The 26314-nt window shown below is 54.0% G+C and overlaps 1 protein-coding gene across 1 annotated transcript in view; it reads left to right on the top strand.

The window, feature by feature from the left end:
• Positions 1-26114, top strand: part of PLOD1 (procollagen-lysine,2-oxoglutarate 5-dioxygenase 1) — a 29662-nt gene extending 3548 nt beyond the window's left edge. Inside the window, exons 2-19 of the mRNA XM_027564881.1 lie at positions 5194-5285; positions 5446-5576; positions 6595-6758; positions 7887-7999; positions 9803-9866; positions 10776-10873; positions 12177-12278; positions 12833-12964; positions 14852-14973; positions 16867-16971; positions 17733-17858; positions 18161-18302; positions 19223-19336; positions 20322-20387; positions 21022-21126; positions 22576-22722; positions 23488-23613; positions 25220-26114. Of these exons, the coding sequence (XP_027420682.1) occupies positions 5194-5285; positions 5446-5576; positions 6595-6758; positions 7887-7999; positions 9803-9866; positions 10776-10873; positions 12177-12278; positions 12833-12964; positions 14852-14973; positions 16867-16971; positions 17733-17858; positions 18161-18302; positions 19223-19336; positions 20322-20387; positions 21022-21126; positions 22576-22722; positions 23488-23613; positions 25220-25375 (2105 nt within the window). The 3' untranslated portion in view covers positions 25376-26114. The remainder of the gene's footprint in view (positions 1-5193; positions 5286-5445; positions 5577-6594; positions 6759-7886; positions 8000-9802; positions 9867-10775; positions 10874-12176; positions 12279-12832; positions 12965-14851; positions 14974-16866; positions 16972-17732; positions 17859-18160; positions 18303-19222; positions 19337-20321; positions 20388-21021; positions 21127-22575; positions 22723-23487; positions 23614-25219) is intronic.
• The last annotated feature ends 200 nt before the right edge of the window (positions 26115-26314 follow it).

The raw sequence follows: 26314 nt of genomic DNA, 5'->3' as shown, positions 1-26314 counted from the left end.
GATTGAACTTGGACCTTCAGCAGTGAAAGCGAAAAGTTCTAACCATTGCTGGACTGCCGAGGAATTCCCTGATACTATTGTTACTACTCCCATTTTGCAGATAGGAAAACAGAGGCGCAGAGAGTTTAAGTTACTCTCCCAGCAGTCTGTCTTTCGCAGTTTGCCACTCCGCTCTGCTGTCTGGTTTATCTCTGCTGACCCTGGATCATGGGTCATCATCTTTCCAGGGAAACCACTGCTGGACTTGGAGCAGCAGGTCAAGGGGACCGAGAGCCCTGGATGGCCGGCCTCACGTGGGCCTTGGCCTCAGCCCGTGGCAGCTGGCTGGACCAGACAGCAAGCAGGTGGGCGGGTCCCTGGTGTTCATGGATGGCAAATCCTCCACGTTGTTACCCTGTGAGCTGCCCAGAGCTCTGGCTGCGCGGTGAATTGGTAAGAGACCTTACCGCGTGACTGGAGCCGGGTGCCCATGCTGGGGAGGCCTGAGAGAAGGCGGCTGGAAAGGCTGGATTCAGCCGGCAGCTGGGATTCCCAGCATTCCAGGATCTTGGACAGGGAGGTGAAGGGCATGGACGTGTGGGATTCCAGCTCATTCCTGTCCTATACTTCAAGGTTCTGTGACCTTGGGCAGGTTATGTAGCTTCTCTGTGCCTCAGTTTCTTCACCTATAAGAAGGAGAGTAGAAATATCACCTATCACATAGGATGGTTTTTTAAAAAATTATTTAATTGGCTGTGCTGGATCTTCATGGCTGCCTGTAGGCTTTTCTCGAGTTGCGGCGAGTGGGCTTCTCCTTGCGGTGGCTTCTTTCGTCATGGAGCACAGGCCCTGGAGTGCAGGCTCAGTAGTTCTGGTGCACGGGCTTAGTTGCCTTGCAGCATGAGAGATCTTCCCAGACCAAGATCAAACCTGTGTCCCCAGCATTGGCAGGAGGATTCTTAACCACTGGACCACCAGAAAAGTCCCCGCTTAAGATGTTGATGGTTAAGTTCGATAACAGATGTGACACGCCTCAGGCAGTTCATGGCATTGAGTCAAGGCTCAGCTGGTGCTAGTGCCTACTAGTCACTTCCCACAGGGCTCCGCAGGCCACACTCTGCACATCAGGCCCAAGTCACACTCAGTCCCAGCCTTGGAGAGGGGGAGGGGCACCGAGGAAACAGACATGTTGGGCTCAGCATGACAAAGGGAGGGCGAGCAGGTTTGTACTGGTACTGCACCTGCTGGGCACACTGAGACTGCTTGAGCTGAGGACCGATGGATAAGGGGATGAGATTGAGAAGGGCTTCTTGGAGGTGGTCTGGGGAAGGAGCAAGTTTTGCAGGCAGGACAAAAGAATAGGGTGCTGGTTGGATTCATCAGGGCAGTTTCCTGGGGATGTTGAGAGCTGGTGCCAGGGTCCCGTAGGGCAGGAGCCTGCCTTGAGTTCTCTTGCTGTGAACCACCTCCCAAGCCCCTGCACGGGAGCCTAGAGTCAGAGGACCAGGGGATGGGTGGTCCTATCCAGTCCATCCTACAAAAAATCAACCCTGAATATTCATTGGAAGGACTGATGCTGAGGCTAAAATGCCTATACTTGGCTACTTGATGTGAAGAGCCGACTCATTAGAAAAGACCTTGATGCTGGGAAAGATTGAAGGCAAGAGGAGGAGGGGAACGACAGAGGATGAGATGCTTGGATGGCATCACTGATTCAATGGACAAGAGTTTGAGCAAACTCTGGGAAATGGTAAAGGAGAGAGAATCCTGGCCTACTGCAGTCCATGGGGTCACAGAGAGTCGGACACAACTGAGCAACTGAACAACATCAGCCTCCCAGGCCCTGCATTGGAGCCTAGAGTCAGAAGACCAGGGGATGGGTGGAACCAGAGGTTTCTAAATATGGCTGACATCAGAAATCACCAGGGAAGTGGAGGATGAATCCAGTCCAGCCTCCTGGCTCCATCTCAGATTGCTGGTCCTGGGACCCAGGAGTGTAGATTTCACAACCTCCTTTGTGATGCTAATATGCAGGCAGGTTTGGGACCCCCTGTATTGGGCGATCATGGCCAGGAGAGTGGACATTGTGTTGCCCAAGGAGTATAGAATTTGTAAGGTCCCCTTGCAAGACCCTGGCAAGGAAAACTGAGCAGAGACAGGCTGGGCAGGTGGAAGGGGGCATATGGGGAGGGCCTGGCTGGACTGTCTCTTTAGATGGAGACGGATGCCTGACCACAATCCAGGCCTGAGCAGGACATGCAGAGTTAAGATAGGGGCCTTTAGAGCCCGATGTCTGCGTCCACATCATTGTGCTGCCTTGGGCAGGTTACTGGGTCTGAGTCTTCCCCCCGCCCCTCCTCCTGCCGCCTGACTTCAGGAGCCCTTGCCAGTAGAGAATCCAGAATCTCACATAGATGCACACACTGGCTTTTTCCATCCATGAAATGTGACACTCTTCCTGTCCCCAGCAGTCCCTGCTGTCGACCAGAAGGCCTGAGAGCTGAGGCTTTGGCTCTCCTTGCCTGGGGGCAGAATTAACCATCCAGAGGGGTTGAGGGGAATCCTTCCCCTGAGTGTGAGCCACACCCCTCTTCTCTGGACCCCAGGGTCAGATGGTGAGGCCTCCCCTCTGCACACCTGCCTAATGAATCCACCCTTTTCTGTCCCAGGTCTCTGGACCCACCATCAGTGGATTCTTGCCAATCTTGGCCCGGCTGCCTGGCGCCAACCCCCTGCTCTGGGACCAGCTGCCTGGTCCCAGAGCAGGGGGCTCAGCCGGCTTTGCCCCTTTGTTCTTTTAGCCCAGGCTCCTCCTGACTTCTTGGGGAGGTCAGGGTGAGAGGGCCTGACCTACCTGTGCTGGCCTGGCCACTTGGAGTGGCCATAAAAGTGCTAGGTCCTGGACCCCAGGGAAATAAGACTCACCCAGCGAATCAATGATGAGTGCTGCAGATGATGGAGTCCTGCCTCTGAGGGCAGGAGAGAGGTCAAGAGAAATCCAAGAAGGCTTCATAGACGTGGAGGGTAGCGAAGAAGTGTCACTGGCCCTGAGACCGGGAGGAAGGTTAGAGAAAGGGCAGAGAGAGAAAGCCCTGGCAGGAGGGAGGTGCCCAGCAAGGTGAGGAGCAGGGCCTGCTTGGTGGAGGGAATGAGGATGTCAAAGGCCAGTGGGCAGGGACCCTGAATGCCAGAGCAAGGCGTTTGCCTCTCAGTGATCAGCACCAAGAGTAGCTCTTAGTGTGTGCCAGCATTCCAACAAGGATATTCCAGGCCTGGAAGTGAAATGAGCTTCCCTGGTGGCTCAGACGGTAAAGAATCCACCTGCAATGCAGGAGACCTGGGTTTGATCCCTGGGTTGGAAAGATCCCCTGGAGGAGGGCATGGTAACCCACTCCAGTATTCTTGCCTGGAGAATCCCTATGGACAGAGGGGTCTAGGCTACAGTCCATGGGGTCACAAAGAGTCAGACATGACTGAGCGTGTGAAAGTGAAAAAGCGCTCATGACTGAGCACAGAAAGTGAAAAATGTGAAAGCGTTGGTCACTCAGTCATGTCTGACTCTTTGGGTCCCCATGGACTGTGGCCCGCCAGGTTCCTCCGTCCATAAAGAATTCTCCAGTCAAGAATACTGGAGTGGGTAGCCATTCCCTTCTCCAGGGGATCTTTGCAACCCAGGGATTGAACCCAGGTCTCCTGTATTGCAGGTGGATTCTTTACTGTCTGAACCACCAGAGCCTGATCTCATTTAATTAGTCTAGCAGCCCTGGGAAGCAGGTACGGTTATTACCCCTGTTTTACAAGGGGGAAACTGCAGCTCAGAAGGTTAAGGACTCGCCCAGGCTCACGCAGTTGGTAAGGAAAAGAGCCAGGAGCCTAGCCAAGCCAGCTACAGAGTTGTTTTTTGTTTTTTTCCCAACCATAGATTCAACCTGGGCCTCAGCAGTGAAAGCCCAGACTCCTAACCACTAGTACACCAGGGAACTCCCAGAGCCTTTACTTCCCAGAGAATGCAGTCTCAAAGTATGGTCTGGGAATGGTTTGTCCAGGGCTCCCAGAGACGGCATGTGGGAGAGTTTCCAGGAGGTTCTGTTGTAGAGATAAAGCCACCCTGCAGAGTCCAGAGTGGTTCCTTGTTAAAAAGGTAGCATAAGTAAGTTCATTTATATCACTTTTTAGATTCCACATATAAGGAATGCCATAGAATATTTTTCCTTCTCTGTCTGACTTACTTCAGAAAGAGACTCACAGACTTAGAGAACGAACTTACAGTTGCTGGGGGTAAGGATGGGAGGAAGGGATAGGGAGTTTGGGATGGACATATACCCACTGCTCTATTTAAAACGGATAACAAACAAGGACCTACTGTCTAGCACAGGGAACTCTGTTCAGTGTGTGGCAGCCTGGGGGAGAGGAACCTGGGGGAGAATGGATATGTGTGGCTGAGTCCCTTTGCTGTCCACCTGAAACTATCACAACCTTGTTAATCAATTATGTGCTCAGTCACGCCTGACTCTTTGCGGCCCCATGGCCTGTAGCTTGCCAGGCTCCTCTGCCCATGGAATTTTCCAGGCAAGAATACTGGAATGGGGTGCCATTTCCTATTCCAGGATAATTGCTTATACTCCAATATAAAATTTTAAAAAGTGTTGTTTTTGTTTTTTTTTTAAAAAAAAGGTAGCATAGCCACTCTTGGCCGAAGGCCAGGATTTCAAGTGAATTTCTACTGCAGGCCAACTCTTCTTGGTTCTCATGGTGTTGGGAGAATCCAAGGCCAAGTGAGGCTCAACACAAAAATGTGTTGAGATCAGTTAGCAATGTCTGCCCTGAGTGCAGGCAGGGAGAGTGGAGGTTGTTCCCAGGCTGATGTCTGACAGTGGCCAGAGAGGTCCTCCTGGTGTTCAACACTCAGAGCGAATCCTTTCCTCTGCCCCCAAATCCAGAGACCCAGTCCCACAATGCAAGGTGCAGATGCCTCTGCCCTGGGCGCTTCCTGCCATGTTGGTCAGTCACCAGATGGATGGAGACCCAGGTCATGTCCCACCTCTGATATTAACCTGAGGAGTGATCTTAGGTGTGCCCCTTCCTCCCTGGGCCCTTGTCTGTGATGGGTTGATGTGAAGATACATCCCGTGAGATTTGACACATCCCTTTGGGCACAGTTACCCACTCCTGACGTCACCTCTCTTCATCCTCTGTTCCCTTCTCTGTCCCTAGACAACCTTTTGGTCCTCACTGTGGCTACGAAGGAGACCGAGGGGTTCCGACGCTTTAAGCGCTCAGCTCAGTTCTTCAACTACAAGATCCAGGTAGGGGGCTCCCTGGGTGGGGGCAGAGACAGCCGAGGGGAGGTGCTGGACAGATAGAAGTCACGATGCTCGGTCTGTCAGATGCCCAGGTGGGGCTGGAAATTGAGCTGGCCAGGTTTCTCTTTAGCAAAAGCCCATGTTAAGGGGCCTGTCTCTGCAGGCGCTGGGGCTGGGGGAGGACTGGCCTGGGGAGGCGATGTTGGCAGGCGGAGGGCTGAAGGTCCGGCTATTGAAGAAAGCCCTGGAGAAGCACGCCGACAAGGAGAACCTGGTCATTCTCTTCACAGACAGGTAGGCATCTGAGAGGTAGAAGAATATTCTAGAATGAGGCCCTGCCGGGACATCAGGGATGAGGTGGGGATTACTCTAGCTAGGGTTGCCTACAGTTCTAAGGGATCTATGCACCCCAGAAAAGACCCATTTCCACTCTTGGTGAAAAGATGGGTGGGGGGACCTGCCCAGGTATGGTGAGCTATGCTTCTTTTAATGTATATATAGTATATATAATTTTATATATTTGTTTTTGGTTGCACTGGGTCTTCATTGCTGTTGCAAGCTTTTCTCTAGTTGTGATGAGCAGGGGCTACTCCCTGGTTGCATTTCACGGGGCTTCTCATTACGGTGGCTTCTCTTGTTGCTGAGCACGGGCTCTCGGGCTCTCGGGCTTCAGTAGTCGTGGTGTACGGGGCTCAGTTTTCTCTTTGGGCTCGGTAGTTTTGGCTCCTGGGCTCTAGCACAGGCTCAGTAGTTGTGGCACGTGGACTTAGTTGCTCTGTCGCATGTGGAATCTTCCCAGACCAGGGATCGAACCTGTGTCTCCTGCAGGTGGATTCTTTACCACTGAGCCATCAGGGAAGCCCGCTGAGCTATGCTTTGAGTGTGAAATGGTCACAGATTATGGGGACCATGTCTCTGCCCAGGGAGGGGGTGGAAACTTGATGGGCAGGGTCAAAGGTAACAGAGCTGATCTATTTACTAGATGTGGCCCAGGGCAGGCGTGGGAGGAGGAAAGTGTTAGTCGCTCAGTCGTGTCTGACTCTGCAACCCCGTGGCCTATAGCCCACCAGGCTCCTCTGTGCATGGGATTCTCCAGGCAAAGATACTGGAGTGGGTAGCCATTCCCTTTTCCAGGGGATCTTCCTGACCTGGGGATCGAACCTGGGACTCCTGCACTGCAGGCAGATTCTTTACCATCTGAGCCACCAGGGAAGCCTGGGCTCCTCCTGCCTGTGCCCTCCTGAGCCCCTGCTCCACTACCAACCCCGTCTCCTCCCCGCCCTGCTCCATCTTTTCCCGGCTCTGGCCACAGCTATGATGTGGTGTTTGCCTCGGGGCCCCGAGAGCTCCTGAAGAAGTTCCGGCAGGCCAGGAGCCAGGTGGTCTTCTCGGCCGAGGAGCTCATCTACCCGGACCGCAGGCTGGAGGCCAAGTACCCGGTGGTGTCCGACGGCAAGAGGTTCCTGGGCTCTGGAGGTGAGGACCCCGGGTGCACAGTGTGTGGCGGACAGGGCAGGCTCCAGAGAGGTCCATCCACTGCCTTGGGGAGGACCCCCTGGCTCGACATCCCACATGGCTATCACGAGCTGCTGAATGCAGAGTCCTCAGAAGAACTCCTGAGTTTTTAACCTTTAAATCAGCTCCACTGCAGTCTTGCTTATCTCATTCAATAGCTCCCCTGATCTGCACAGGATAAAACAGGGAGTCACCCCCAATTCCTCCCTCCCCTCCCCCACCTTACCTTCAGCAGGTCACACCACTCCCACTCCAAGAGATCTCTGGAGTCTGCCCTCTCACATCCACACCCCTGGCCACCGCCTCTCCGGGCTGCTGGCATGGGCAGTAGTCCCCTGACTGCTCTGCCCGCCTCTAGCCTCTCCTCTTCCAGTCCATTCTCCATCCAGCACAGATGCGAGTCCACACATATTGCTCAGTGACTTCCCCTTGCACAGAGAATAAAACCCATATTTTATTCTGGATTCCCCTGTCTAGCCACGAAGGGAGGATCTGCTCCAGCAACCTTGTTTCCCTATTGGCTGAGATAGCGCAGCCCAGATGGCCTGGCCCTGGCCCAGGGGTGGAGGTGTCCTCTGGGGCGGGGCCCTTTCCTGGCTGCCCACCTGCTTTTTCTCTTCCCCTCCCACCAGGCTGCACAGTAGTTAAGGAGCTATGTGGGCTTTTCCCTCTATCCCCTCCTGCACTGTGTGACCTCGGCTCAGCCTCTGCCCTTCTCTGGGTCAAGTTTCCTGGATACCTGTCGAAAAGGGGCTCCAAACCTATGCCCCACCAGCCCTTTACTCCTGGGCTTCAGTGTAACTCATTCATTCCCCTCCTGTGTGCTGCCCAGGACCTGAACTGGTGCAGGTTAATGGACAACAGTGATTTTTCTCTCTGGGCTCAGTGGGAACTTGTCACCAAGTGGCATTAACAGATAGGCTGTTTCCAGCCTATAGACAGCACCTCCCCTCAATCCAGGAGGGCTTCTGAGAGGAGGCAGGGCTTATGAATAAAGAAGTGAAAGGTGGGTGAGAGGGAAGGCTGGGAGGAGGCCCCTGACTCAGAGGCCAGAAATTGAGTGTCTGTCTATATGTCCCCCACCCCCAGGCTTCATCGGTTATGCTCCCAACCTTAGCAAACTGGTGGCAGAGTGGGAAGGCCAGGACAGCGACAGCGATCAGCTCTTTTACACCAAGATATTCTTGGACCCAGAGAAGAGGGTAAGCAGCAATGGGTAGGGCTGTGAGATCTTGACACTGGATCCCCCAGACTGGGCTGCACTGGGAGCAGCCCCTACCCCCCAGACTTGACCCCCTGGGCTGGGCATTGACACCCCACTTACATATTCTTTGATTCACTCATTTATTCAGCAGGTATTAAAAAACATTTTATTTATAGTATTTACCTTTTTATTTTCGGCTGTCCTGAGTCTTTGTTGCTGGACCAGCTTTTCTCTAGTTGCAGAGAATGGGGGCTACTCTCCAGTTCTGGTGCTCAGGCTTCTCATCGCAGTGGCTTCTCTTGCTGCAGAGTCTGGGCTCCAGGGCACTCAGGCTTCAGTAGTTGCAGCAAGTGGGCTCAGTGGTTGCAGCTCCCAGGCCCTAGCGCACAGGCTCCATAGTTGCGGTGCGCCTGCTTAGTTGCTCCATGGCCTGTGGGGTCTTCCTGGATCAGGGATTGAACCTGTGTCTCCTGCACTGGTAGGCAGATTCTTAACCACTGAGCCACCAGGGAAGCCCCAGCAGATATTTGCTGAGTTGTGTGTGAGACACTGTCAGGCGTAGGTAATGAACGAGACAGTTGGGGTTTCTGCCCTCCTGAACCCTCAAACCGGGCAGAGGAGGAATTTACAGCCTCGTGGCAGGTGGTGAGGATGGTCATGAAAGGAACTGACAGCCTGAGCTGCCCCTGGCCCACCCAACTTGGAGGAGTTCTAAGGGACTGATGAGGTCTTGACTGGACCTGGGCCCCACAGGCCAGGCCTCTGAGCCTGTCTCAAGGCAGGGATCCTTGAGGGGAGTGGAGGTGGTAGAACCGAGCAGGTGTAGCCCCAAAGCCAGCCAGTGTCCTCTGGGCAGGCAGGAAAGTTAGGGAACTCTTGGGGAGAGGGTCAGTATTCCTGGATTCTGCCCTGCACACCCCCTCAACCCCAATTTATGCTGTGTTGCCTGACAAAGGGTAAGTCACTTTCCCTCTCTGGGTCTCAATTTTTATTATCCATGAAATAATGAAGTGAAGCAGTTGGACTTGTGCAGTGGAAACTATGAACTTGATCTTTGTTGGCTCAGTCCTTCCTTCTCCTTCCCCTCTGCCTCCAGTGACATTGCTAGTAGAAGCCTGTGGTCTAAAATGGTAGAGCTGCTCTCTGTGGGATGAAGGCTGAGCCTAGAGTGTCACTTGGCCTGACCTAGGGCTCCTTGAGACATAGTCGCATCTGCAAGCAGTAGCGTTATGTCGTGAACATGGACCTCAGGGCCAGGCTGCCCGTTTCCAATGCCAGCTTAGCCAGTTACTAGCTGCATGACCTTGAGCAAATTATCCAACCTCTCTGTGCCTTGTTTTTAAATCTGTGAAATGCAATGATGATGATACTTTCTCACAAGGATGTTCTGTGGATTAAATGAGTGTGCATGTAATACTTAGAATAGTGATTGGCACCCAGTTGAGTGCTAAACAAGCATCTGTTATCACAACGGCTGTTGTTGAACCAGCTGTCCCCTTAGATTCTTTCCAGTTCAGAGAGTCCCTAGTTCTTGTGAATAAAGGTGCTACAGCAGTAAATCCAGTTCAGAGAGTCCCTAGTTCTTGTGAATAAAGGTGCTACAGCAGTAAATAAAGGTGCTACAGCTTGGCCACTGACTGGCCTTCCCAGGGATCCTAGCTGCCCTGATGTGACGGGGAAAAGCGGATGGAGGGAGAGGAAGTGGCAGAAGTGGGAGGGCTGGCTCCCCACACTGGGTGATGGAGCCCTGTCCACTGCCAGGGCTTGTTCCTGGTGCAGTCCATTGCCCTCTTTCCTACAGGAGCAGATCAATATCACCCTGGACCACCGTTGCCGAATCTTCCAGAATTTGGATGGAGCCTTGGGTGAGCAGCCCCGACAGGGAGGGGGATCCTGAGAGGAGTGGTAAGGAGATGAGGATTCCAGCCAAGGAGGTTCCTCTCAGCTGTTGTGCTGGGATTTTCTCTGGGGGCAGAGCTATGTCTCTTTGGGGATGAAGAAAGGAGGGCCAGAAGGTCAGTCCAGAGAACCTGCGGGACACCAGGGCTCAGACTGGGAGGGGCTGGGTGATGCACTCAGTGGGTACCCCATCCCTGCCCTGCGTCCCTGGTCCTTCAAGGTGAGCCTACTTCACCTCCTTCCCCTGCTCTCCCACCTCCCAAGTGAAGACTTCCTGAGCTGGGGGCAGGGAGTTGATGGATGACATGGGAAGCAGAGAGGCTGCTTGACACTTGAAACCACAAATGCTCTTGGCCTGGTCCCAAGTCAGTGGCTGGTGATGACGTTGCTTTGCCACTATTTTGCTGGATGACCTCAGGCAAGACACAAACACATACCCTCGGGCGTCTGTTTTCCCACCCTTAGAAAAGAGAAGTTGGACCAGATCGTTGATTGGTGATTTAATGGGGGTAAATGGACCCCTTTGAGAGTCTGAGGAGAGCTCTGGGTCCCATCCCAGCGAGGTGCAGAGACATCACACCCTTTCGTCTGTGGGTTCTGGGAGTTCATGAGCCTCGGTTAAGAAGCTGGGTCCAGACTGCTTCTTGGGTGGGTCAGGGGCTTGCACAGAGGGGCTCCCCTCACATGATCACTCACCACAAAAAGCCTCCGTGCCAGGCGTCTTCTCAGGCCTCTGGGAAAAGGCCCGTCTGCATTTTATAACTGTCAGACAGAGCAGTCCTACCTGCTGTCTTATGTGCAGACTGTCTGGGTCGGAGCCCAGAACTTGGCCTCTGGGCCTGATGCTGGACAGGTCTCTGTTTTCTGACCCACAGATGAGGTCGTGCTCAAGTTTGAAATGGGCCAAGTGAGAGCGAGGAACCTGGCCTACGACACCCTCCCAGTCCTGATTCATGGCAACGGGCCCACCAAGGTAGGGAGGGGCCCCAGCCCCAGGGGAGAGTCGTGGGGGGAGAGGTCCAGAATCCGGGGTTGTGCTCTCACTGTGACCCCAAGCTTCCCCTTGGGTTTGGGGCCACCTACGTGGGACACGCTCACTGCCTCTGTCCTCACATCTGAGTTCAGGATGGTGCTGCCTCTCTGTACCCGCACGGCCAGTGATGCCCTGTCTGTCTGTGCTGGACCACAGAGGGGGCACTGTCTCCATCAGGCCCAGGCGGGGCTGCCTTGAGTCACCTGTACTCTGCCACCCCAGGGCAGACTTGTTCCTACATTCAACAAACATTGCATGTTTGCACCAAGGCGTGAGGCCTCGCCAGCCCTGAACAGGACAGAATGTTCCCTGTTCTCCCAGAGCTGCAGGAGGGGCAGGGGTGCAGGCCAGCCTCCCCTGGCCCTTGAGGGACAAGCCCCTGGATCCCAACTGGTTTCTAGGAGTGTGGTCCTCAACCACTCCTTCAGAATCAGGTGGATGGGAGGGGAAGGGGAGTGTGTTTAAATGCAGGTTTCCTGACGCCGCCCAAGTGCGTGTGTGCTTAGTTGCTCAGTTGTGTCCCCCTCATTGTGGCCCCATGGGCTGTGGCCTGCCAGGCTCCTCTGTCCATGGGATTTTCCAGGAAAGAATACCGGAGTGGGTTGCAATGCCCTCCTCCAGGGGATCTTCCCAACCCTCAGGGATTGAATCCACATCTCTGGTGTCTCCTGCATTGGCAGGTGGGTTCTTTACCACTAGCGCCACCCACCCAAGAGCTGCAGTTTTGAAATGTCTGCAGGGGGGGCGCCGAGGAATCTGTATTTTACACGCTCCCAGGAGGTCCACAGGGCTTTCCAGGTGGCACTAGTGGTAAAGAACCCATCTGCCAATGCAGAAGACGCAGGAGACGCGGCAGGTTCAGACCCTGGGTTGGGATGATCCTCTGGAAGGAGGGCATGGCAACCCACTCTAGTATTGTTGCCTGGAGAATCCCATGGACAGAGGAGCCTGGCAGGCTACAGTCCATGGGGTTACAGAGTCGGACACGACTGAAGCAACTTAGCATACACAGGCGGTCACAGATGAGGCAGCACCAAAGTCTGTGTCCTCCCTCTGCCCTGCTCAGACCAGCTTTGGTCATCTCCAAGGGTGGATATACTTTCCAAGACCTGCCCCCAACAAAGCCACATTCCTGCCCTCTTTGGGAGGGCAGAGGGCTGGGGTGCAGGCCCCCCTCCTTGGTGGTGGCTGGGGCAGGAGTGGGGCTGGCCTGGTTTCAGTCATATCCCTCGTCTCCCGACAGCTGCAGCTGAACTACTTGGGCAACTACATCCCGCGCTTCTGGACCTTCGAGACGGGGTGCGCTGTGTGTGACGAGGGCCTGCGCAGCCTCAAGGGCGTCGGGGTGAGGCTGCTGGGCCCCGGGGCTCTGTCCTTGGAGTGGGAGAAGGGGAGGGGTTCTGGAAGAGACTCTGTCATCTCTGGTGGGCCCTAAAGCGGTCACCTTCCTCCTCGTCCTCACCCAGGCACCTCCTCCTGAAAGCCTTCTCAGATTGCACATGGCTCTGGCTTCCTGGGAAGCCTAAGTTCTGGTTTCTTCTGCCTGGTCCTTCAGGGGCCCTTGTAGCCCTCTCCCCATCCCATGAACCTTACTCCTCATTCATGGTCCATCTCAGACCTCATGCCAGCCAAGCTCTCTGACAGTGTGCTGTCAACCTGTCCTGGCTAGAGTCTGGACTCACACTGCACCTGTCCCCTGTAGAGACAGCCTCCAGCTGCATCCCTGCTGGTCCCGTCCCCTGCCCCCTGCACACGCTGCTCGGAGCTCCTGCCCAGGCCCCTTTCCTGCTAAGTCCTGCAAAGCCTCTGACTTCTAGTCCCTCTGGCCATCCTCAGGGCTCAGCAGCCACTCCATGGCTGGACATGGCTGGACTCTTGTGCCGCCCTCTCTCCCTGCAGGATGAAGCTCTGCCTGCTGTTCTGGTCGGCGTGTTCATCGAACAGCCCACCCCGTTCCTGTCCCTGTTCTTCCAGCGGCTCTTGCGCCTCCACTACCCCCAAAAACGGTTGAGGCTTTTCATTCACAACCACGTGAGTAGCAGGCTCTTGGGCTCACCATGTGGTTTGGGTCGAGGGTCCACCCTTGCAAGATGCCCTGAGACCTCTGAGGAAGTAACCAAACCAGGGTTATCTGAGTCAGATGGAAGTGGGAAGTGGGCTGTATTCCCAATCACTGGGTTGACTCTGGAGTCAGACTGGCTGGGTTTGAACCCCAATATCGCTGCTTATATTAGCTGTGTGACCTTGGGCATCTTATTCAACCTCTCTGGGCTTCAGTTTTCTCATCTATTAGGTCTATTCAATAGGGATACTATTAGTGCTGGCCACATAGGATTAAACAAGTTGACCTCTGAAGCATGAAGACAAGCGCCTGATGAATAGGAAGCACATAGTAGGTGCTCTTAGCTGACGTCGTTATCGTTATTTCCCTTCCTGCTCCAGTCAGTCTTTCATTCCTCCCCCCTTTTTTTTTTGGCCAAGCTGCAGGACATGTGGGATCTTAGTTCCCCGACCAGGGATCAAACCTGTGTCCCATGCAGTGGAAGTGCTGAGTCTTAACCACTGGACCGCCAGAGGAGTCCCAGTCTTTCCTGATTCGATCTGGTGATAGTTAAATTGGTTTTCATTCCTTGAGTATAATACATTCTGAGGAGTCAAGGGGCACCTGAAGGCCTTCTACTTTGTGAATCCAGGCCTGGAATAAGTATTCTGAGCTCCCTGCCTCGCCAGCCTCTCCATTCCAGCAGGATAAAGTCCCACATCTCAGCTTTTGCTGAGAGAAGCCAAACATGCTCTTAAGTCCTGCCTGCTGTCAAAGCTCTTTGTCTTCCATAGAGTCTTAGCTGCCCTGTCTATAGTCACCCTCTTCGGAGACCTCGTGGCCCTGACTGTCTGCACCCCACCTCCAGGGACCTGTGGGCCCCGACTCAGCTCAGCTTGTCTGTCTCACAGACATTCAACTGTCCTTCCTGAAAACAGGAGGAGGTTGTAGACCCTGCCCTTGGGAGGCTCCCAGCTTCCCTGGAGTCATCAGACCTCATGCGCATAAATTGTGACTTTGTGTAGAAAAAGAGAATTGTCCCAGATGGTCTTTGAGGACCTACTGTGTGCTCTTGTCTGACTTGTCAACTCCTTGCAGTGACCCCATGGGGAGACAGGATTGCCCTCCCATTTTACAAGGGAGGAAACTGAAGCTGAGACAGGTGAAGTGACTTGTCCAAGGCCATGCAGCTCACTGGAGCAGATCCAGGCTTCGCTCCGAACCCTGGGTTTGTTTTTAAACACCCTGCTCTTCCTTTTTCCCCATGCAAGGGGCTCCAGGTATAAACTTTTTCCAAGTGCCGTTTGAACATTACCTGGAGTGTTTTATAGCAAACTCTGGGCCATACCTGGGACCAGCAGAACTGGTCATCAGTGACTGATGTGGGGCCTGTGGGGTGAGGGGCGCTGTCCTGGTGACAGAGGCTTTTAAGAGGCCTGTAGACCTGGTCTAGTCAGGGGAGGATGGTCAGAGGCTGGCTTCCCAGGTGGCACTAGTAGTAAAGAACCCACCTGCCAATGCAGGAGACATAAGAAATGTAGGTTCGATCTCTGGTTTGAGAGTATTGAGGAAATGGCAGCCCACTCCAGTATTCTTGCTTGGAGAATCCCATGCGTGGAGGAGCTTGGTGGCCTATAGTCCAGGGGTCACAAAGAGTCAGACACGACTGGAGTGACTTAGCATGCACGCACGATCAGAGGCTGGCCAGGAAGGGCACTCCAGGCAGAAGGTCTGACGATGGCAGAGTTCCAGGGAGCAAGTTCCAGCAAGTGGCCGGGGATGTGCCAGCAATAAGAGGGAGCATCCTGGGGCAGCAGAAGACACTGTGGTCCCAGGGGGTGGAGCCTCATCCTCAGCCTCCATCCCTTTGCCCCCAGGAGCAGCACCACAAGGCTCAGGTGGAGCAGTTCCTGGCAGAGCATGGCGACGAGTACCAGTCTGTGAAACTGGTGGGCCCCGAGGTGCGGGTGGCCAACGCAGACGCCAGGAACATGGGCGCGTGAGTTGAGGGTCATGGCGGAGGGGCCGTGTAATCAGGAGCCCCGGGCGGGAAGACAGAGGTTCAGAAGGCTATGTGGTCTCCAGCAAGTCCTGCCCCTCCCTTGACCTTGGTGTTCTCATCTCTCAAATGGGGAAACCGTTGAGTCAACCTCAATGCTCCTGGGGAGGGCTGAGCAAAGGAGAAGCAAAGGAGAGACAGAGGAAGGACTGGAGGCCAGAGGAGATAAATGCTGACAGTTGGAGAAACAGCCTCTGATTTTTTTTCCTTTATCATAGAAATAAACAAGTTTAATTTGTGTTGACTATAAAAGAGTTAGAAAGTGCAGATCCGAGATTGGCAAACTCCTTATAAAGGACCAGCTAGTAAATCTACGTAAGTTGGCTTTGAGGGCTCTGCCGTGACCACTCAGCCTGGCTATTAGAGCATGAATGAGCGTGGCTGTGCTCCAATAACATTTTCTTTATCAACACTGAAATTTGAAGTTCATATGATTTTCACATGACTTCTTTTGATTTTTGTTTTCCCCACCCATTTAGAAATGTGAAACTGTTCTTACAGATTTGTGATTGCCACGGGGTGGGAGAGGGATGGACTGGGAGTTTGGGATTAGCAGATGCAAACTGTTACATAGAGAATGGAAAAACAAGGTCCTACTGTGTAGCACAGGGAACTATATTCAATATCCTGTGATAAACCATGATGGAAAAGAATATGAAACAAATGTCTGTGTATATATATATGTACAACTGAATCACTTGGCTCTATAGCAGAAATTAGCATTGTGAATCAACTATACGTCAATAAAGTAATTTGACAAAAGTTCTTGGGGATTCTTTTAGTGGTCCAGTGGTTAAGACTCCATGCTTCCACTGCAGAGGGGCACGAGTTCGATCCCTGGTCAGGGAACTAAGATCCCGCATGGCGCATAGCACAGTCAAAAAAAGAGAAAAGGGTCAAAACCTCAGGCAGTGGGCTAGATTTGCACTGTGCTCCATAGTTTGCTGAGCCTGGCACCAGTAAACAGAAAGAACATAGATTTTTAAGAAAATTTTAACTATTACTGATTTACAATATTGTGCTAGTTTCAGGTGTACAACTTCGGATTCTTTTCTATTAAAGGTTATTACAAGGTATTGAATATCATTATCTTTCTGGCATCTGGCACCCAGTGCCCTGAAAGCCTTGGCACTGGGGAGAGCAGGCCCACAGGCAGGTTCCTACACTGCTTGGTGCTATGGGGCCATTATTTACTGTGCTGGACAGTAAATCCTTGTTGTTTATTTTTTGTATATTAGTGTGTATCTGTTAATCCCATACTCCTAATTTATCTCTTCCCCTTCCCCCTTTTCCACTTCAGTAACTGTGTTTTTATTTTCTATGTCTGTGAGTCTATTTCTGTCTTGTAAATATGTTGGTTTGTGTTATTTTTTTAGATTCCACATGCAGGTGATATCATATGACATTTGTCTTCTCTGTCTGACTGATTTTACCTAGTGTGAGATTTTTAAAGCTTTTGGTGTAGGTTGCCAGACTGTCCTCTGGAAAGGCACAGCCAGTTTACCCATAGCACAGAGCAGTGTAGGGACCCGTCTGTGGGCCTGCTCTCCCCAATGCCCAGGTTTCCAGGGCACTGGCTGCCAGATGCCAGGCTCTGGGCCTTGTCTTGACAGCTTTGTAGTCCAGGGGTTGGGTCTCAGAGTCGGGAGGGACCTCGAGGCGGCTGGTGCCAGCCTGCAGCAGGGCTGACCTGAGCTCCCTAAAGACCCTTGGCTGGTACCTGGTGATGACAGATGTGGGCAGCGATGGGGACTGCAGGTGCAGGGATCCTGGGTGGTGGGGAGGTGGGCACCAGCACCCTGACCCCAACGACCCTGTGTTCCCTCCCCACAGGGACTTGTGCCGGCAGGACCGTGGCTGCACTTACTACTTCAGCGTGGATGCCGACGTGGCCCTGACTGAGCCCAAAACCCTGCGGCTGCTGATCGAGCAGAACAAGTGAGGCTGTGGGCTGGCCGCGGCCGGCTGGCAGGCAGGCCCTCAGGGCTCACGATGGCCCTGGACCCGAGTCTGGGCTTGGGGTGGGGGCCCCTCCCCTGCCTGTCTCCTCCTCCACATTGGCCTCACCTGTGACCCTGGGCTGTTCCCAGCCTGGCTATCTTGTCTTTACACACACACACACACACACACACACATTCTCTAGTTGCGGTGAGTGAGGGCTACTCTTTCTGCAGTGCACAGGCTTCTCATTGCAGTGGCTTCTCTTATTGCAAAGCACAGGCTGTAGGCGCATGGGCTTCGGTAGTTGCACCCCACAGCCTCAGTAGTTGTGACTCATGGGCTCTAGAGCACAGGCTCAGTAGTTGTGGTGCTCAGGCTTAGTCGCTCTGCGGCATATGGGACCTTCCTGGACCAGGGATCGAACCTGTGTCTCCTGCATTGGCAGGTGGATTTCTTATCCACTGTACTGCCAGGGAAGTCCTGGCTACCTTGATTTAGTCTAGGATGTTCTCCACCTCCTGGCTCCAAGCTCCAAGCTGTCCCACCCCCTACCCCCACCCCTCCTCCTCTGTGCCTTTCCTGGCTGCTCTGTGAGGGGCAGGGGGAGCTGGCACCAGATGGGCCAGACCCCACCCCAGGCCCTACTCCAGGGAGGTCCTTGCAGGTTGAAGGCACTCTCCCTCCCCTTCCCCACACCTGGACCTGCCCCAACCTCCCCTCAGGCAGAGGGACTCCCTCTGAGATGCTCCCTTCCCCAGGAACGTTATCGCCCCATTGATGACCCGCCATGGGAGGCTGTGGTCGAACTTCTGGGGGGCACTGAGTGCAGATGGCTACTACGCCCGCTCCGAGGACTACGTGGACATCGTGCAGGGGCGGCGTGTGTGAGTACCTGCAGGATGGGGGGACACCCTCCTCTGTCTTCCACCTGGCCTTGCCTCCCCCAGTATTCCTGTCCTTGTTGTGCTCAAATTCCTGCTGAACTGAAGCAAGGAAGACTGCAGTCAGACACACAGAAGGACTTCCTGACAATTATCCTGGGGCCATGTGCCCAGAGTAGGGGAATCAAATCAGCACCATCCTGCCCTCCCAGCCTGTGACTTCCCCCGCGTCTGACCCCTGACCCCCAGCCTATGACTCCACACCATTGCCTGTGACCCCCTCCATCTTCCCCTCTCTCCCTTAGGGGTGTCTGGAATGTACCCTACATCTCAAACATCTACCTGATCAAGGGAAGCGCCCTGCGGGCTGAGTTGCAGGAGACAGACCTGTTCCACCACAGCAAGCTGGACCCCGACATGGCCTTCTGTGCCAACATCCGGCAGCAGGTTAGCTGGGCTGGGCAGTCAGAAGAGGCCCCGTTGATGGGGAAGACGAGTTACCTTGTTCCCGTGGGCCCTGTGGCTTCTGAGATCCCAGCAGGACTGCTTACAGGCTGCCAGGCCCTGGTGGGGGCACTTGGAGCCCCAGGCATGAGGGCTGCCCCTCGGGATCTGTAGGATCATTTTAGCAGACCCAGTTATCACACTATCTTTATCTTTTTAAAAATTTGTGTTTATTTATTTGTGGCTGTGCTGGGTCTTCATTGCTGTGCGGGCTTTCCTCTAGATGCAGTGAGCAGGAGCCGCTCTCTAGTTGCAGTGCCTGGTCTTCTCATTGCAATGGCCTCTCTTCTTGTGGCTCCCGGGCTCTGGAGCACAGGCTCAATAGTTGTGGCGCACAGGCTTCGTTGCTCCATGGCCTGTGGGATTTTCCTGGACCAGGGATTGAACCCACATCTCCTGCAGTGGCAGGTGGATTCTTTACCACTGAGCCACCAGGGAAGCCCTACACAATCTCTTTTATGTACATTTTGACAGAGCCCAGAGAAAACTGAACTTTCCACCTTTACTCCAAGTAATATGCCCAAGAGATGCCCTTACTATTTCCCTGTGCCCCACTCGATACTATTTTGTGGTTATTTTTTTTTTTAATGTGACAGCGGGATGATGTTTTCCTTGTGCCCACAACTCACTCCAGGATCAGAACTCCATCCTTTTCTTTTGCACGCTCATTCTTTCACTCCTGTTCAGTCCTCCAGGAAGTCTTCCTTGATTGCCTCAGGCCTTGGGCACTTGGGAAATGGAGTGACCCACACTGGGTTGTGAATTTAAATATGGTGGGTAGAGGAGGCTTCAGTTTTGCCCACGCCAGGGGTGGGGTGTGCAGGAGAAGGGAGGCTCTCTTCCATCCAGCCTCTTCTCCCCAGGATGTGTTCATGTTCCTGACCAACCGGCACTCCTTTGGCCACCTGCTCTCCCTGGACAGCTACCAGACCACCCACCTCCACAACGACCTCTGGGAGGTGTTCAGCAACCCCGAGGTGAGGCCCCGGGTGGGTGGGCAGGCATGGGAACAAAAGGGACCTCTGTGATCCTATGACCTGAGGCATCTCCCTCCCAGAGCCTGACCTTGGCTGGGCTGGGACCCCATGGTCCCCCCTGGCTCCCTCCACCCCAGAGGGCTTGTCAGGCAGGATTCCAGTGTGGAGAGGAGAGTGTCTCTCGAGGCAGCGCCATCTGGTGGAGGAGGGACCTGGAGTTAGAGGCTGAGGTTTGTGGTCCATCAGCTGTGACAGTTAAACCTGTCCGCCTTTGGGGCCTCGGTTATCTTTTTTTTCCAGGCAAGGCTTTACTGGGGCCCCTTCTGCAGCAGTGGGGAGTGAGAACTAACGTCAGGCTCCCTTGCTCACTCTCTTCCTGAGGAGAGTTTGTTCTGAGAGAGTCCTGAGCTTGTTCCCTGTATAGGGTGAGAGTTGGGTTGTGTCCAGGGGTCCGGGCGGAGCAGTAGCTTAGGTGTTTTGCCCTCTGATGTTGAGTGCAGGGGGCATGCTCAGTACCCCGATTTTGCTCTTGGCTCTTGAGAAGTGGCAGTGGAGGTTGTTTAGTCCTTCCGTTATCTTTTGTCCAGAATCTATGGGGCCTCAGTTATCTCAGCTCTAAAATGGGCATGCTATCCCAGCCTGCCTCACCTCTGAGGGTGCTGTGCTGATCAGAGGAGGAGGAAGTCCTGACAGCATCACTAGATGTTCAAGCCTGTGGCTGATGTGGGCACAGGCACATACCTGCAGGGGGACCTATACATGTGCACTCACATGCAAACATGGACTCCCATGGACATACTTGTGCGCCCAAACAGCTCACATGACCCAGCGGGCAGAGGCGCATACAGGCTCCCCCACTCCCACCCCCAATGCTCCCGCACCCCACCGGGCCTGGGGGGCAGAACTCCCTCTTGGAACAGCCCATGCAGGTGAGTCCCAGCTGGCCCAGGCTGGCCCGAGGACCCAGCTCCCCCTCTCCCCACAGGACTGGAAGGAGAAATACATCCACGAGAACTACACCAAGGCCTTGGCGGGGAAGATGGTGGAGATGGTAAGGCCCCAGCGCCCTCTGTGAACAAAGCTGCTGGATTTACACCCTGCAGCGGCTGCAGGGGACAGACGGCAGAGCAACAAGACCAGCTGACCTGGGGGAGGAGCAGGAGCCCCCATCCTGTGCTCTGGTGCTGCATGGGGCAAGGGAACATGCAGTGGGGTGCCCCTGCATCTTGATGGCACTTTGCAGCTGGAGTCTTCGGGGGTGGAGGGGCCTGAGGCATCTTCCCTGGCCAGAGCAGGAAAGAAGAAAATGTCCCCAATTGTGGTCTCAGCTGTGGACTGTGGGCCTAGAATGAGAAACAGATGCTTCCTTCTCTGCTTCTCCTGGAGTCTGTGGGCCTCTGCTCCCTGGATCTGCATATTCCTTTCCAGGCTTAGGCAACTCTGTGACCTTGGCTGAGAAGGGCCAGCTCTGAGCTCTGGTTCCTCCTCCCTTCAGCAGCCTGCTGAGCTCCTGTTCCCTGGGGACACTTGTGGAGACACGGAGGGCTCACAGACTGGGGTTTGGGACTGACATAGGCCACATGAGGGGCCTTGCCTGCAGCGGGGTCTGCAGAGGGCCGTGGGGGCAGCGGGAGGACGAAGTGATGCTTCTCTGGACCCTGTGACTGAATCCCCGCCCTCCTCAGCCTTGCCCGGACGTCTACTGGTTCCCCATCTTCACGGAGACGGCCTGTGATGAGCTGGTGGAAGAGATGGAACACTACGGCCAGTGGTCCCTGGGAGATAACAAGGTGGGGGTCCAGATGCCTGGACTGCGATGGTGGGATGCTGCCCCTTCCCCATGCCTGCCCTCGGGGCTCTTTTCTTGACAAGCTAGCCAACCTCTCTGGGACTCCTAGAGATGGGGGCATTGGCAGGGGTGCCTGCAGACACTTAGGAGTAGAGGGAGTGAGAAATGGGATGGAATGTTGGTCTTCAAGTTGCCATTGCTGCTGGGTGACTTAGAGCTGCCTTTGTCTTGAATTGCTAGGTTTCCAGTTCCTGGTGTGTCATTAGAATGATTTCTCTTCCTTCCCCAGATTGGGCATGGAGATGGGGAGGAATGAGATAATGTGGGATGCAGAAGGATTTGGAAGCGACAGCAGTGTTAAGATCACCAGACACCAGTGTTAAGAAGCAAGGGGCATGGTGCATGTGACAGGCTGTGCCTTCCCTGTACGAGGAATTCATACCTGCAAGCCTCTTAGAAAGTTCAGGAGCCATTTTTAAAGGCACATGAACCCCTGGGCCTATATGCCGCTGGGACCAGCTAACATCTGGGCTAGCAGCTGGACTAAGCATGGTTCATGGGTCTGCCCAACTGACATACTTGGTGCCAGAGCTCATCTCCAGAACCCAGTAACCCAAATAGCCCACATGTGGGGTCTGGTGAACTCTTGTGCTCCAGTGACCCAGCCAGCACTGGGGCTCTAGTACCCCAACTAACCTGTGGCCTCTGCGTTGGTTTTCTGTGCTGCGTAACAAATCACCACAAAGCTTATCAGCTTAAAACAATACCCATTTATTATCTCCCAGTCTCTGTGGGTTGGGAGTCCGGCTCAGTGTCTCACGAGGCTGCAGCCCTGGTGTCATCCGGGACTGGGCTCCCATCTGAAGCTTGGGGTCCTTTTCCAACCTCATGTGACAGAACTCACATCCTTGCAGCTGCATCATTTCAGGCAGCTTGCCTTTTCTGGGCCAGCAGGACACAAAATCTCTGTCTTCCAAACCCTCCTTGAAGGCCCACCTGAGATGATCTCCCTCTGGATGAACCCAAAGGCAGTAGATATTACATTAATTACATCTCCTGAATCCCTTCACTTTTGTCCTGTAACCTAACCTTACCCCATCAGGTTCACAGGTCAAAGGGAGGGAATTTAGACAGAGCATGTACACCAGGGGGGCTTCCTGGGTGGCTCAGGGGTAAAGAATCCACCTGCCATGCTGAAGACACAGGAGACGTCAAGGGTTCTATCCCTGGGTCGGGAAGATCCCTTGGAGGAGGGCATGCAGCCCACTTCAGTATTCTTGCCTGGAAAATCCCATGGACAGAGGAGCCTGGCAGGCTACAGTCCATGGGGTCGCACAGAGTCAGACACGACTGAAACACGCACTACACCAGGGAGCTGGAATTTCATGGTGTGTGTTAGGGGGTTAGATCTTAGAATTCTGCTTACCAAATTCTCCTTGGTCACGTCTAGGACAACCGCATCCAGGGTGGCTACGAAAACGTGCCAACCATCGACATCCACATGAACCAGATCAACTTTGAGCGGGAGTGGCACAAGTTCCTGGTGGAGTACATCGCCCCCATGACGGAGAAACTCTACCCGGGCTACTACACCAGGGTGGGCGCGACTGGGGTGCAACCGGGATGAGGGTGTGGGGTGGAGTGGTTGGGGGAGGGGAGGAAGGCGTTCCAGGCTTGGGGGAGAGTTTACTGAATATTTAGTCTCCAGGAGTGGCGTCTCCTCCCTTCAGGGGTGAGGCTAGGCCCCCGGAAGGTGGGGCCTCGGGAGGCGGATACTGTGGGCGGGGCCTCGGGAGTCATCTAGTTGGTAAGGGGAGGCCACTCTGCCTCCAGCCAGGACTCACTTCTTTGCATCCTCCTCTGTGTACTTAAATCTTGCTCTAGAGGCTCATATAAGCCCGTGTTAGCTGGCTGGCATGCTCATTCCTTTAGCTCCCTCCCTCGTGTGTCTGGCTGCCTCTTTTGACTTTTGCCCTCCTTCACTCAGTCACCTCCTCCTTGTTTACCCTGGTTTTCTCCAAACACCTGCTTTGAGTGTGCCAGGGCCTTGCCCCCAAGGAATCACCAGCCAGAAAGTCGTGAGGGTTACGTTTATTTCCTCTCTTCTCTTCATCTTCTTCTCCTGCTCTTCCTTCCTCCCTCCACGTCCTCCCTTTCTTTACTTTTCCTTCCCTTCCACCCCATGTTTTAATTGAGAAACTTGTCTGTGCCAGACGCTGGAGAACACAGCATAAGCAGATCTGCTGTCTTGGTCGACTTTGCAGCGATTGGATGAGGGGTCCCTTCTGTGCACCCCTGCCTCTCCCAGCATTTGGGGGCCTCTCTCTAACTCCAGTTCTCTTGTCCCACGTCCTTGGCGCAGGCCCAATTCGACCTGGCCTTTGTCGTCCGCTACAAGCCCGATGAGCAGCCCTCGCTGGTGCCACACCACGACGCCTCCACCTTCACCATCAACATCGCCCTGAACCGGGTTGGAGTGGATTATGAGGTGAGCAAGGGGCATCTTGGGCCAGGGGCGGGCCAGGGCCAGGGCTGACAGGAGTAAGCAGCTCACAGAGTGGCCAGTCAGGGTATGCCAGTGCCAGAGAACCCTAAGGAGAAGGTGCCTGGTGCGTGGAGACGGCTTCTTAGAAGAGGTGGGCTCAGAGCACAATTTGGTTGGGGGGAGAAAGCTTTAGATGCAACAGAGCAAGGATTCGGGATGTCTGGGGGCCAGACTGGCTGGGCTTGGGTCCTACCTCCCTCTCACCAGCTCTGTGTAACATGTAACCAGGTACGTTTCTTAGCATTTCCCTCATATCTTAGATGGGAAAACCTAGAGGACCCTCTGTAGAATTGTGAGAATTAAATGAGCTCATCCAGGTAATTGCTTATGTGAATCCATAATAAGTAATCAAGGAAAATAATAGCTATTAGTAATAAAAAGTTTAGGGTTTTCATCACTCTTGAAATAAGAGGGCAGCTTTGGGAATGGCAGGACAAGATTAGAGTAGGTGTGGGGCACAGGCTTGTGACCAGAGTGGGGGATGGGGAAACCAGGAAGACTTGAGAGTGCGGAGGGAGTAGTTGGGGGCCTCAGGGCCCCAAGGAAGGGCCTCTAGGTGTGATCAGCTAGAGAGACAGCCATTTATTCACCATTTACTCCTTAAGCTGCTATTTTCTTTTAAGAGTCTTTGTGGAATTTGTTACAATATTGTTTTTGCTTTATGTTTTGTTTTTGTTTTTTGGCCATGAGGTATGTGGGATCTTAGTTCCCTAACCAGGAATCTAACTCACATCCTCTGTGTTGAACAGCAAAGTCTTAACCACTAGACCGCAGGGGAAGTCCCAAGTTACTATTTATAAAGGCTTCTAGGGACTCAGCCCTGGGCAGGCATTGTGAAGGACACCCATAAAACACCTATCATTTTTTTGAGAGTTTACAGTATATCAGGGGTTTTCATAGGGGACAGTGATTCCCTCTCAGCAGACACTGGCGATAACTGAAGACATTTTCAGTTGTCACAACTATGAGGGTACTATTGGCATCTCTTGGGTAGAAGCCAGGGGTACCCAGGACAGCTCCCCCATAAGAAAGATTATCTGGCCCATGTGATGATAACTGTACAGCAGTGTAAATGTACTTATTATCATTGTATACTTGATAATGATTATGATGGTAAAGTTTATGTTATGTGTATTTGCCACAATTAAAAAATAATTATCTAACCCAACATGTCCATAGTGCTAAGGCTGAGAAACCCAGCCCTAAGCTAGCTCTTACTTGTATCTTCTCATTTAATTCTCACAACTCTGTACAGTTTAATGTCCATTTTCCAGAAGGGCAAACTGAGGTTCAGGTTGGTCACAGAGTCACTGCCCAGTGCTGCCTGCCTCCAAGGCCAGTGCTTCTGATTCCTTGCTTTTTGCTGAGTGTCTTCCTTAGGCAGCTCATGGCTGTCGCTCCACAGGGCATCCCCAGGCAGGCTGTACTGAGGGGCCCCTTGGCTGTGATGGCTCAGATGGGAGAATGGGGGTGGGGGTGGGGGGAGAGCCCGGTGTCCGTTGGGGAACTGGCACTTCCTGTTGGGGAATCCACACTTCCTGTCTCGCAGGGCGGGGGCTGTCGGTTCCTGCGCTACAACTGCTCCATCCGAGCCCCACGGAAGGGCTGGACCCTGATGCACCCCGGGCGACTCACGCACTACCACGAGGGGCTCCCCACCACCAAAGGCACCCGCTACATCGCAGTCTCCTTCGTCGATCCCTAACTGGCTGGGAGCGGCCACCACAGACCTTTTCCTCTTGGTCAACAACCACTGCCCAGCAGCCTCCGGCGCCTCGGGGCCCAGGGAACGGGATCCAGCCTCCAGGCTCTTGACCTCTCACTGCTTTTGAGCCACCTTCGGAGAGACGGGGCCGCAGGCCAGACAGAGGCAGAGCATAGCTCCTTGGCTGGGACCTTCCTGGTGCTCTGGATGTCTTCCAGGGAAAAACTGTTCACTTTCACTGCTTTGTAGCAACTGGTCTTTTCTCACCCATCTTCCTGAAAAACCCAGTCCCACTTCCTCTGCTTCTTCCAGGGGGCAGTGCTTGAGCACAACAGGGGCTGACCCAGCTGCCCAGAGAGACTCTAGGGGTGAGAAGTCACACCCCAGAGCTTCTCCCCAGCAGAGCTGCAGCCTCAGGGGCCTTCTGCTCCAGGGTTGATACTGAGACCTGGGTCAGACTCAAGTCCCCACATGACCGTGGGACTGCAGCAGCCCCATCCTCCCTGGCTCCTATCATGGGAGCAGAACGCTGTCCCTTGGTGATGGTGACTCAGAAAACCTCCTGGGAGACAGGAAGTGCATGGATGTCGCAGCTCCATCCTCTGCTTGACCTTTGCTGGGGGTGGGGCAGAGCAGGGAGTGGTGTATCTGCACACTGCACTATGTCATCCTGTCCTGGATGCCTCTGGAGAGATGGACAGACAGAAACAGCGTTCCTATTAAAGGTCATTCAAACCACTGACTGGGAGATGCTGGGGTAGGTGGGTGTGCACGTGTCAAGGCGGGTGTCTGCAGGGAGAGGTTTTAATAGTGAGGAAGGCTGGCGGTGTCAGCAGATTGGGTGACTTGTTTCTCACACCAAGTCACATGTGGTCTCTGTCTCATTTGTATATTTCATAAACCCCCCATGTGAGCCAGGCCCTGCTACCTGGGGCGCAT

Source organism: Bos indicus x Bos taurus, chromosome 16 (genome assembly GCF_003369695.1).
Source record: "Bos indicus x Bos taurus breed Angus x Brahman F1 hybrid chromosome 16, Bos_hybrid_MaternalHap_v2.0, whole genome shotgun sequence".
Lineage (NCBI taxonomy): Eukaryota > Metazoa > Chordata > Mammalia > Artiodactyla > Bovidae > Bos > Bos indicus x Bos taurus.
The sequence above is the reverse complement of the archived record's forward strand: the minus strand, read 5'-3'. Positions and strand labels throughout refer to the sequence as shown.